Raw genomic sequence first — 13,687 nt, 5'->3', positions numbered from 1 at the left:
AGGAATGGGATAATGATTGTTGCTTTCCTAATGCAATAATCTGCTCCCTATGCACCAATTCTTGCCTCAGAAGAAATAGTAGCAAACTTGGTTTTCTGAGGCTCTGGCATAAGACAAATGCAGGGTGATGGCTGTACTTTTAACTCAGGCAGACTGCTGACTATGCTTAGCAGTGCGCTTCACTCCCAGTGCGCTGGGAATTTTTTATATTGTGAGGGTGATTGTTATACACAGGCAAGCAATATGTTAACTGAAAGGTGTATAAAAGTATCTGTTCATATATTGTGAGTAAATAAATTTTTAAAAATATGATTAGCTCACCAACAATATTTTCAAAGTAAAAATTTACTAACGTGAACTATGTAGGTTTTGAAACATTTCAGCAATTATTCTTGCTTCTCTCAAGACCACTTAAAGAAGTTGTACAACTCAGTCCTGGAAAGCCTACTTCTAATTACAGAACTTGCAAAAATACAGGTTTTGTATGCCTACAGTTGGAGTCAATAAATAAGTTGTAGAACCCTTGCCACAGGATATTTTGGATACCAAAATTACATACGGTCAAACACAACCTGGCAGATCAATTAAAGAAAATTGTTTTCAAGGACTATTGTACAAAAAAACAGGCTGTTTTCCAGGGTGGCAGACTATAGGGGGCTGGGAGGGTATAGGAGAACAAATATCACTGTGTATTTGACCTGTTCCTACATTCCTCTCAACAGATACTGGCCACTGTCAGAAACGAGATAAAGGAATGAATGGATCTTTCATCTGACTCAAGCTTATTCTTAAGTCCTAAACTTCTTATCTGGAACGAGGACTCTTTGGAATCCTGATTTTGAATAAGAACTTTTAATTATAAACCTGGCTTCACACTTATTGAAAAAGTTCATCAGTGTAATTCCAACAGAGAACATTCACATAGAATGTGGAATAGAATAATAGCTTAATTTTTTGCAGTAATTCTCTGGAGATATTATACTTATCTATCAGGGTACTAAATCATGGAATATTCAGCAAAACAATAAAACCAAACAGAATAAAACTAGAATTTACAAGGTTATTAGGGTAAAATATTTTCCAATATTGTATTAATTATTAAAGCTTAATCAAAGCCAATTGATCTTTAACACGTACTATCCACTGCTTATAACAAAACACAATTGTATGATGTAGGGAAGCATACTTTTTGAGTGTTTCTCTAAGATTTTTAAATCTTCCTTCAGATGACACAGTCTTCTGAAGCTTGTCCATGAGAGCTTTTGTCTAGAAAGAAAATGCATTACAAATGTCATTGCTGTTGCACATAAATGTCTGGGATTAGATTTTAGAAAAGGTGTAATTTATTTAGCATCTTTACCGCATTTTCAAAAGTAATAACATGAGCATTAGGAATTTAGCTTCATTGTAGTTCCTAGTGTATTTCTGAAAATGGAGAATAGTCAGCATTAAAGATTCTCCTTTGACTGATACACAGAACCTATACCTATGCTCATATTATTAGCCTGCAAATACAGGAAAAAACACAAGTTCATTAAATTAATGTTCAGCAATTCAGTTTACTATGTATACAAGAATATTAGAGACTTGATCGTACATGCTGCTGAGGATCCTCAGCTGCTTTTACTGAAATTAGGGACAGTAAAAGATGTCTTGCATCTTGTACTAAGTTGGTTTTGCCTCCAAGTTTCTGAAAAAAGCTGAATATATATTTGAAAATATGTTACTGTCTCACACAGATTACTTTCAGTGGGCATCATCAGAGCCTGGTTACTTCGTAAGCAAAATAAATTTGCTTTTCAGTCTATCATCTATGCTATAGACTTAAGACAGTATACAGAATCATGAGAAATTTGTCATATTTGAAACTGAATCTCCAATTAAAAGAAAGCTGTAGGCAGAGCAGACACTTTCTTTTTCTTCTAAATAGCAGGCTAAAGAAACACTCTGATTATATTTCCAATAAGTACTGGAGAACTATGCAACAATGTTAATCTGTTGGGGTTTTTTTAATTGAGAAGTTTCAAAATCAAATCCAAAACATAGAACTTTTGGAGGTAAACCTATATAACAGTTTATACTGAAAGGATTTTTAGCATATTTTTAAATAAAAGAACGTAGCACCAGCTATACAGCATCTGAGAAAAAGCTGACTGAAGAAACAAGGCAGTGAAGTCAGAATGTATTCTACGCGGATTTCATTGCTTGGGTTGCTTGAGTGTTTTGCAAAAGCTGCAGAAACATACGAAGGAGGAAATGCAATGATAAAAGCCCATCTTTTGCATATCAATTATCCAGATCTAAAAAGGGCAACCTGAAATCTTCCAATTAGCTGGAGTAAATCCTGTATCCAAATACTGCCTAACTTACAAGTGATTGGTTCTGTCCTACCGACCTCCTCTTGCTCTGTTATTCCACCATACTAAAATACTAAATTTTTTTCAAATAACAGAAAGCTGTGGTTTAAAGAATTCAAACAATTTCTCCAAACCATTTAAAACAGAGAACATAAAATCACAGAATTGTAGAATATCTCGAGTTTGAAGGGACCCATAAGGATCAAGTCCAACTCCCTATAAAAGACTGGTTACTCTTCATCCTGGCTAGTCTTTTTTGTGTATGTCTTATTTTTGTTATTGGCAGCCATTCTCACAGGCTCAGCCATGCTTCTGTCAGTCTCAGCAGCAAGGTGAGGGTTAAAGGGAGATATTAGCTGCATCTAAACTTAGGCACCTAAATGAGAAAGAGGTCTGGTTGTCTACGGTTTCTTACTGGGTAGCAAAATGCCAGCACCTTGAGAGGAAATGCTGACCTTTTGCCTGACTTTCTGCACAGGCAGGGAAATATGGCTCCTATTTTAGGCACCTGAGCTGACTACAGTTATAGCTAGTAACCACCTAGATGTGTGTATCTGAAAATATCTAAATTTAGTTTTCTCAAAAAACTTCAGGCTCAAGTCGTAGGCTTAGGCACTTGCTAATTCTATTGAAATCAGTTTGTTCCTACAGATATTTAATTAATGGTACCAAAAAAAGAGTAAGCTAAATACAAAATATTTTGAGATGAAATACAGTACCACTTAGTGTTTCCAGCAAATAGTCAAGAGTACTATAAAAGTAGAAATATTTATGGGAGGAATCTCCCTATCTCAACATGTTGTTTTCTGAACACACTGAGCAATGAAAACTAGAAATCATACTGTAATTGTATCTTTCTTACCTGTTTGGATACTTTACCCCAAGTTTTCTTAAGTCTGTAGATTGCACTTCTGTTCAAGGCTGACGTGATTTCTAACACACCATTGTAATTGTGCATACATCGACAGATATCAGCTACTGCTACCCACTTTTCAATTGAGTTAGCCCGGGAGCTGACATCAGCGTAATTCATGATTTGGGAGGCAACAAGGTTACTCATCTAAACAAACAAAGAGTAAGAAACGTAGGACATTTAAATATAATCCCTTTCAACATAAAATTATTTACTGAACACAGCAGACAAAAATAATGCACAACAGAACTCATGGCTTTTAATAAAACCAGAGAAAGTGTATTGAGAACAGTGTTGTAGGGAAGGGGAGGTGGAATGATGATGCGAAAGAAGGGTAAGAGATGCAATGGGGAGTATCTCCAAGCCAACAGTATAAAACCAATAGGGAAGTCTCTCAATAAAATTCAAGGAAAATGGTAAAGAGCAAGTATATGATTGGGGATACAAAGGGCATTCATTAAATAGAATTGGTGCTGCATTTTCAATCTCTGAAGAAAATTCAGTTTCTTCTGTAAGCAACAAGGCATTGTAGCACAGTTTAAAATGTTATACTCTATTACATTGCTGTTGAAATGCTGAGTACCAATTCTTGAAAACGAGACTCATGTGCTTTGATTTAAAAGGTTAATGACAAAATGACTGTAACATTCAGTTACTAGCAGATAAGAAGTTACATCACATTGTAAACAAAAGATATTTTTGTTCCAGAGGTCATAGATAGTGTCAATAGAGTTCCTAGAAAGCAATCTATATTTAAGAGTACTTACATCATTAAAATGTTGACTAGTTTTCATAATATAGGGTGTTCTCTCATTTTTATCCACTTTCATCCAGCCCTGCCCGAGAAACTCTCTAAACATTGAGGGGAGAGAACAAAACAAACAAAAATGCCCTTAATATACACAGCACAGAGTCTCTGTCTGTAACCAAAGCCTAAGTGGATTTCAAGTATACCTTATTTTGTTAGAAGCTAATAACACAGCTTTACACTAATTCCAGCATTTCACTATAGCATTTTTTTACTCTGTCTGAAGTAGTAAGCATTATAAAGAAGATTTATTTTTCTTTTAATCCCCTCCCCCAATCCCTCCATCCTAATTTTCAGCATTGTGACCCTGTTTGAAATTGGTCTTGTCAGCTTACATGGTTATATTCGTGTTAAACTGCTGTATGAATGAAGCTGATTTGACACTCCCTCCCTGGAGACTCAGTACTTCCATTCTATAATTCACCCTTCACTAGCCCAGAGCCTTAGACCACAGATTTTTTTTTCTTAGCAAAGGACTCAGTTTTTCAAAACATGATGAAAATTTAGGGGAGTCAGAGGCAATGATAGGAACAGCCAAAGGACATTATCCTGCTATGTGTGCAAACCTTTTTGTCAGTAGCATGAATTAGTGTAATGCCTAACACTGCCAGTCAGTAACTCATCCACCATGCTCGCTTCAGTCACTCGTAGGAGAACACTTACTCATATGGTATGCTTCGGAAAACTACGTGGTCTAAAAGAGTTATTTGCTCTGCAAGCTCCATGGCTGACAAAGTCTCAAAGCACTCTGGTTTTGGACAATCTGACTGCAAAAATAAGGAGAACACTTAATGATCTCTTTTTGCATCAAAGGACATTTCAAAGCACAGGGTATTAAGAACTTCATACGAACATTCAAGAGACAGTTGTAATTAGCTTCTTTGCTACAAAGAAATAAGAATTAAGGAAAATTGCTAACAACGTAAGGGTAAAGTCAGGCTGGAAACTCATAGGAAAACAGGCCCATACCAAATCATGAATAAGTACATAGGTAAATTAAAGTCTGTGTATTCCACATTACTTTGCACATAATAATACTGCACCTAGTTCTGCTCATGATCATACTGCCCACACTCTTCTTTGGATTAATGCAATGCACTTATGAGATGGTAGTGACTACAGTTTGGAGGACAGGCATTGTCAGTCAAAGCCAGTTATGGTTCTGATGGCAGTTGAGATGGCAGATACTTAAAATTTCATATATATCAACATCCTTCCCCTTTTTTAATTCATCGTGTGATTTAAATCCAAATCCTAAAGTTTTGATATGATAAACTTTGATATGGGCTCCAAATTCTTATTTTCTCTAAACTGAAATGTATATTCCTGATATAAAAAAACAGTATTTCTGTCCAGAGTTGTAAAGCTGCAGTTGTGCTACATTTTATTGACTTAAACCCACAAGATTTCTATAGGAGTATTTATGTTTAAATTTCAAGGTAAACTTACCATCTGAATGATATCCTCTATTTTTAAATGGGTATCATCTTGATCATCCTGAGAAAGAGCCCTGAAAGATTAAGTAGCAGAACATCCTATATAAATAAAATTGGTTATGGTTATGAGAAAACCTTATCACAGATAGGCAATCATGTTCATCTAAAATAAATTCTAAGACTGCAATTGAAGATGTAAAGAAAAAAACTCTGGTACAAAAAATCTAGTAACTTGTTTTAAGTAAAAGTGTACAAAATGGTACAACATCAGAGTCATGTAGGGTAAAATGGTGGTCACAGAGGCTTAAAACGTCTGAGCTTAGAACAGCATACATTGTGGAATGGTCAATGACAATAACTACTGTACTTATTTGTTGATTATAGTGATAAGGTTTCTACATCTATCGCACTTTGACTCTAGTGCAATGAAGTTTGGTGGACAAAGGAAAATTCCCTTTTTAAGAACTGGACTGACAATGCAAAAATACAACACAATAACAATAATATTCAATCAGAAGCTCTCTATTCTGAATAATCCTAGGAAACCTAAAGGTGGAAAATTACAACTCAAGCCTTTTCTCTGATTTTTAAACTAGTTTGCTAAATGATATTTTGGTGAAATATTTGAAAAATCAACATTTGAAAAGTGAAGAAAGCAAATCAGGCATGCATCGAGTGATTCACTGGGAAGTGTTCTTGTTTATTGGCATGACAACTGTCCTATTCAGTGTCCCACACAAAGAGCTGTGAGTATGGAAATAGACAACAAACTGCTAGCAGATTTTACTTGTAGCAAGTACATGGTTTGTTTTCAGTAATACTAGTGTTAATGCCTGCTTCCAATTCTGCTATAGAAAACTTGTGATTATTAGGGTTATTTCAGAGTAAAGGGTCAAAAATGAACCTAGCAGAAGTAATAAGTATTCATCAAACCCCATCTACCCTGATAGAGTATCTTGGCACATAATTCTAAGATCTTATGCCTTCCTTTGGAAAATATAGACTCAAAGAAACCTTGAATGGACTGGATTTATATAATATAGTATAGAGAAAATTCAGCGAGAAAGAACAGTATGACGGTATGTAAAAGACTGCCTATAAAGATACCTACAATATGGCAAGAAGTCACTGGACTGATTTGCATCAGAGGAGATTTAGTTTCAACATTAAGTTCAATTTCCCAACTGCAAGTATAGGTGAGCACTGAAACAGGCTTTCGGCAGAAGTTGTAGAGTACTCATCATCTGAATTTTCAAGGAAAGTTTAGATGACCATTTTCAGTTCTACTGATCATTCCAGTAAGCACAGCAACTGGACCAGGTATTTTCTCATCATCCCTCCAGTTCTTTATTTTTGCACGCAGTAGTAACAGACTTTCCATGCACCAGCTGGGGAAAGGGTTAAAAGAGAGGATTACATTGCCTGGAGTCTTCAGCTATGAGTATAAGATACGGAATTTGTACTATGTGGGTGGGGAGGAAGTGTTAATGCTTAGTACACTAGGTTCTTCTGTTGTGGGTTGCTGTTGTTTCCTTTTGGTTTGCCAAATTAGAGGACTAGGTTAAAATCAAATGCAGATACACAGAGAAAGGATCTAAGAAACCTCCTTGCCTTCATTTTCAGCCTATCAAATCCACACAAAATGCCCCTTTCTTCACAGGAGTTGGAAACACCTTATGTCCGATGGGCAAGCCGTGCAAAGTCTTGAATGTCTACTTCTTCAGGAGAACTCTAAGCTTCTTCTCCAGATAGTAACAGTGCATAGCCTCAGTAACTGTAAATAGACTAGCAATCTGTCTTTCCTGAGCAGCTTATTTGGTGCTGTATCTCATGACTGATTGCCTGCAGAAAGCTGTTGTTCATCACATAACAAGAGCATGTGCTTCCTGGCAATAAAAAAAAGAGAGGGCTTGCCCTTCTGCCCCAAGTATTCTCACTGATCTTCTAAACTCATTGTTTGAGTTCCTTACATATAACTTCATATTGGCTGGAGTTCTCATCTTTGATACAGAAATGATTGCATTTGCTTAATACAAAATAAAGTAGGAAACATGAGATTTTTAAAAGGCTGAAAATACTTAACTTTTCCCCATCTTTGCTTCCTGATATTCTCTAACATGACATCTCACATTTTATGTAGACTTCCAACCCCTCATTCTAAAGGGGTGCCTGGTGCTTCTTCTCTAACACAGTGGTCTCGTGAAAAAAATTCTCCTTTTATCCATAAATGCTCTATGTATAAATCTGCAGATAAAGTTACTTTTTGATAGCATCAATAGTAGCTTCCCCTTCAGTCTGCACCGTTGTCTAGCTTTGCGATACCTAGTATCAACAGAGGTCTAGGAAGGTATGTTGAGCTGATGAGTTCTGCTTGGGCAGTTCCTCTTGCACTCCAGGAGAGCATCCTGGAAGCTGGGTAAGAAGCACAGGTCCATGTGAAAAGAGTTATGAGAGAAAGCAAAGGTAAGGAGAGATTCTTCTGGACTGTTCAACAATACCCCTGTCAGAGAGGACTGAATGGGGTGACACCTTCATCGTTATCCTTACAAATGAAGGAAGTAAATATGTAAGAAATAACTTTCTAATTCTCAAGAGTCAGCAGCTAAGATTAGACCTCTCACTCACTTAAACTATTCTTCATGCTTGACCAGTCCAAGTATTAAAATAATTTTCTAGTGGAAAATATTAACATCTGTCTCTTCATTCCTTTACAGTACATAAAATATTTAAAAAATATTTTAAAAGCTGGTGCAAGTTATAGAGACTGAAATGTATTGTCTGGTGAGATCATACAAAGCAGAAAACTGGTCATCCATCATATTTTGACCTCTGCATATCCCTGGATTTCATTTACATTTATTCTGAGGAAAAAGGAGAAGGAATTGTTTCTTGAACCACTCTTTTGTTCTCCAGATAGGACTATTTATAAAAGTTATTAACTGCTGTTCAGTCTGAGCTTTACACCTTCCTGCTTCACCGTAACTGAAATTTTACCTAGGTTTCAGGGGTTAGTAAATAAGGCTGATAAAATCTCAAGCAAAACATACTTCAGTAGGTTTGCCTAGCTTTCAGAAAGGATATTGAATAAAAAGAAATAAAATCTTTTTTACCCTGCAGAGAAACTCTGTCAGTCCAATTCAACAACAATCTCATCATGCAAGAAATACCAGCTGTTCTGTTTGATCACTCAGGAAGGCATGAAGCTGCTCAGTATCTCTCATAAACACTTTCTTTGCCATTCATATTCTATACAGAGTCTTTCCCAGAGCTAACCATGATACCTTCGGAATACAAACCAACCCTCCTCCTCTAATCTCTGCTAACAAAGGGACTGACTTTCCAAGAAATTTATATGCACAGATGCGCACGTACACACAAGGGCTGGGTCAGTTTGTAAAAAGAGACATTTGTACCCCATATCCTTCAAGGAGACAGGCCATGGAATATATCCATGCTCAGAAAGCAAGAACCTTCTTTCACGAGTGTTTGAACATTGAATTTATGGTAAGGAATGCTTTTCCTAACCTCACTTTGAATTCCTGTACTTTTCAGAGCCGAGAGTAGACTACAGAAACTGAAATGTGGGGAAGCCAAGACCTACCGTGAGGGTTGACTGGCAAAGCAGAATTCTGATAGACTACATGTTTTGATATGCCAAGGCCTGTTAGATGTAAAAGTCTGCAGCAAGTACCTCTTCAGAACAACTAAAAAGCCCATTTTATGACAGTCACCTAACAACTGGGTGAATGACTATTTTCATGAGGGGCATGTCAACTGGCTCACCTCTCCTTCCTGTTTTCATCCTGCCCCAGAGAAGCCTTTTGAGTGAAAATTTCATCAAACTTCCAGTTATGACAAATCTGTGCTTTCACATAAAAATATATGCTGTCAAAAATCTTCAAATTGATTTCTAGTAACAGTATAAAAGCTCTTCAGTTCTAGGTGGGTAATTTATCTTCCTCCTCTAAGTAGTATTAGACGAAAGCTCTCCATCTAGAAGAAAACCAAGAAGAAAACATCTTTCCAAGAAGGTAGGTATGTGGTGGTGATGGACTGAGCAGCATTTCTCCAAACCAGACATTGGTACGTAAACCAAAAGAGAAACACAATACCTGGGAGCACCTCTATGCATTTCTACAACAGGAAAGACCCTAGATACCTTTAGGACATCCAGGGTGGGACTCACATCCTCTGCAAGTCACTGCCCGTGTTCTCTAATTGTCTGAGAAAAGTTGTCTTCTATGATCTCTGGAGGAACAGTCAGGATGCCTAACTTCAGCCAATTTTGGTGGACAGAATCTCTTTTGTGATAGGCAGTTGCCTTGGAAGGAGTGCTTCATTAGCTGTCTACGGTTTGTTTCATGGTTAGATGCTTCAGTTAGACACAGTGGGTCCCCCCAAAGAACTTTTTCTAAGTCAGTGCAGAGAGGAAATCGCTTTCTCCTCACCCTGTCATTATAACTTATGGATGGTTCAAGGAACTAAAGAAATAATTTTATTCCGTTACAGGCCTTCTCGGAACATTAAGAACATTGACACTAATCTGCCATGTTGGCAAATGATAGAAAATCTGTAATCTGATGCAGAAAAAAAGAAAACAATGACATGAGAGATATACCAGTGTAGAACATGGTGCTTCTTCACAATGTCTTGATGCAGCATGGGAGCGTTTGCCTAAAGCTTAGTAGTTCTTGGTCAAGAGGAACATAGTCTTGGTTGTCCCTAATACAATAAATAGTAATCTTGAGAGATGAGTAATAGAGAGAACTCTCCCATCTTAGGGAAGAGCTTGTTCAATGTTTGCTTTGACCAACTCCACAACCAGCCATGGTACCACAGGAGACAACAGGCAAAGAACATCAGGGAAATAACCACTTCTGTGTCACCATTTCCTCTTTTTGCACCAGAAGCAGTATCTTTGTTTTTAGTGCAAATATAGAAAAAACTTTATTCTTCTGGCACTAGAAACCTGGTTTCCAACTGTGTTCATACAATTGTATTGTCAGATAGGATGCAGGCATGAGGATATTGTCTCTTCTGCTTCTGTTGATTTCTCATTCTTCACAAAATCAGTTCCAGTATTGAGCAAGGACCTTTTCAACCTGCCAGAAAAACTAAATCCTCCTGATAGAAACTATTCCTCAGTTCTATATTTTGAATTATTAAAAAGTTAAGTTTTCAAAGAACAGTCTGGAGCTGACTCCACCTCTGAATCCACTAACTAGCTGAGAAGTGGAGGACCAGAGAGACTCCTGCTTGCTGCCCCAATAGCTGAGATGGTTCCTGAGGTAGCCAGAAGCGTGTGTTCACAGTCTCCATGGGCCAGCAGGTCACTGCTTAGGACTAGCAACTTGATCAGTTTTTTTAAAAGCTTATGAATATTCCCAATATGCAATCAAAATGAAGGCTTGTGGAAGAGTAAAGGAACATGCATCCCTGTGTCATTACCACCGATCCACAGTTACACACAAATAACGCCATGCAACTACAGATTATTTCTTAAATCCTCTGATTTCCTCTCCTCACTTAACTATATAGCTTTGCAGAGAATATATCTTCGGGAGTAACTACAGGCCTTTTTGAAAGCTTATGAAATACTCTTAATTACCAGACAAACCATTTGCCTGAGGTGGTTTAAGAACCAGAGCTCCTCCTTTCAGCGAAAGGGTGCGGTATATGACACATTTGTGTGTTTCATCCCAAATGAATGATTTTTGTCCAAATTCAGATCTGGTCTGATAGTCTCTCTCTTTCTTGCAAGGTTACTGAGGCAGTTTCCATTCCTGGAGAATTAATTTCTCCTTACCAGCTAACTGTTAATGAATTGGACATGCCTGGCAAATAACTGCCTCCTGTGTGGCTGCAGAACAAGCTCCAGAGCTTCAGATTACAGTTTTGCTCAGCGCAAGACTTTGGGACAATTTTTTTAATGCGACATTTTTAACTTGGAGACTGTATCTGGTTGTCTTGTTGACTTGCAGCTGAACTAAAGCTTAAATTATAGAAGTTCTGTTTATGCAACGGCCTCTATCTGAAAGTTTACTTATGCAACAGCTTCTATTTGAAAGTGGATGGGCAGTTTCTGTACATAATAAACACATGGATAGGACGCAGGAGTAATTTCAGCAGTTTTCTGAACCCTTGGGACAGCAATACTGTGTCACTGATGCTTATTGGACTTAGTGTTGAAATAGTATTGAAATTGAATTGAAATTGAATTAGTATTGAAATATTCAACATACCATGTTGTTCAGCATGCATATACATTAGCAGCATTGCCAGTCTTGAAAAGCAATAAAGGATTTTTCATAATCAATGTTAGCCATGGCTTAAATTTCACGCCTCATTTTGAAGGAAAGTGGGACATCCATGCGGCATTCAGTCAAAAGACTAGTCCTGCATGCTGAGCCACCAACGGCTCTTTTTCCAGCGCTAGTTTGTGGGATGTAACCAAGGACTTATGATTCTATATGACCAAATTTACCAAACTACTACCAAATCAAATCAAGCTATGGTGTTTGAAAAATCTGGCAGGATTAGGGTATACAGCTGCAAACCCTGATGAAAAGTGGTTTGGCTGAGGGCTGTATGTCAGGAAATCTTTATTCTCTGTTTCCAACAGAAACTGCCACTGAGAACTTGGACAACTCATTTTATTTGTGTTTTACTTGCCTGTTTGTAAAGTGCCATAATACTTTCCAGGAATACTGTGAGGATAATGACTATGAAAGAAAGATTTTAAAAAATGCAATCTGTTTCTACAAAATATTTCAAATTAGTTAATTTTTAATTAACTTTAGTTCCATTTCTGTGCATACTTTTTTTTTCATTTTTACTAGAATTTTATTTTTTTAGATTTGTTTTATTTCACTACTCCTTCCTTTTGCTTTTTCTTTCCCCATTTCTCAGTTTTTAAAAATGGAATTTTTTCAGAATTTCCAACTCTTACAAAATTTAACTTTTTTTTTTCTTTTTTGCAAAGGGAATATACACTGTGCTCAGGTACTAAAGTAGTAAGTGCTAGAAGGAAAGAGAGGACAAAGAACACCTACCATTTCATAGAACAGCAATAGAAGGATGCAAATTGGGACAACTCACCATTTACACATAATTACCACAGTCCCATTTTTTGATGCAACAGCAAATGGAAGTTGGCTAATTGGAAACTGGATACAGGAAATTGCTAACAAACTTGTATGTTAAAGGCCTATAAATCAATTCCATTACTGTGCCAGGAACAGCCCATCCAGGTTTATTTTCTCATGATTTCTTAAGAAGCTAAAGGTCTTAAGTTAATTTTTCCCACTGTGAGCAATCTGACAGAGCCTTTGCTGTCACACATATTATCAAAACCCATTATCCTAATCCTTTCTGCTCTTCTTGCTTGCTGTTTCTTCCAAGGAAATATATGAAACAAACTTACTATTTTTACTTTTAATAACAGTACAAGCAGTATAATTTAAAAGGAGGTTTATTTTTATTTATGTAAAAATTAAATAGGATCCCATCGACACGAAGTGCTTTTATTAAGAACTATCTTTGTTTCTGTCCTTTGTTTGACTTTTTTCCCTCCAGGTGAACAACTTTCCCCTCATTCTCCTGACATTCTTTTTCATGCAAGTATCTGACGGGGAAACCTGTCAAATGGTCTTGGAAAATTCAGACACACAGCATTTATTGTACCATTATTGGCTTTTCAGCAGAACACTTACAAAAATCGCAACAAAGCATGTCATAGATTTATCTGTGTTTTTTCATTGTATCTTATTTTAACAACTGCCTGGTCTTTAAATGTTTACTGCTCCTTAATAATGTAGAACAATTTACATGAAAACCAGTTACTACAAAATATTCACACTTACTAGGCAAAATTGTTTTCACTGATAAATGCTTATAAAGATTTATCTCTTTGCCATGAGCAGACACTCAACACTGTAATACCAACCCTGAGTAACAAAATAAGGTGTTCTAACTCTAATTTAAATAGTCCTCGTTATGCTGAATCTTAAAGGTCTTTTATTTCATGGCACTAATTAAACAAGAGTTCCTCTCTCTAAGCTACCCAAAGAACACTGGACATGGTGTCAACACAAAGGAAGATGCAAGCATAGTCTTGTTAGGATGTCATGACACGTTAGGCTATCCCTACTGGATATGGCAGGGAACATTGTCT

General features: G+C 36.8%; 1 protein-coding gene across 1 annotated transcript in view; it reads right to left on the bottom strand.

The window, feature by feature from the left end:
* Positions 1–5,588, bottom strand: part of RASGRF1 (Ras protein-specific guanine nucleotide-releasing factor 1) — a gene marked incomplete at its 5' end in the record, with an annotated part of 8,056 nt that extends 2,468 nt beyond the window's left edge. The window contains 5 exons of the mRNA XM_010283924.1: positions 1,187–1,266; positions 3,220–3,417; positions 4,038–4,122; positions 4,742–4,845; positions 5,528–5,588. Of these exons, the coding sequence (XP_010282226.1) occupies positions 1,187–1,266; positions 3,220–3,417; positions 4,038–4,122; positions 4,742–4,845; positions 5,528–5,588 (528 nt within the window). The remainder of the gene's footprint in view (positions 1–1,186; positions 1,267–3,219; positions 3,418–4,037; positions 4,123–4,741; positions 4,846–5,527) is intronic.
* Between the last annotated feature and the right edge of the window lie 8,099 nt (positions 5,589–13,687).

This window comes from Phaethon lepturus, unplaced genomic scaffold (genome assembly GCF_000687285.1).
Source record: "Phaethon lepturus isolate BGI_N335 unplaced genomic scaffold, ASM68728v1 scaffold45923, whole genome shotgun sequence".
Classification (NCBI taxonomy): Eukaryota; Metazoa; Chordata; class Aves; order Phaethontiformes; family Phaethontidae; genus Phaethon; species Phaethon lepturus.
Note: the sequence above shows the minus strand (reverse complement) of the source record. Positions and strands in the feature narration are given on the sequence as shown.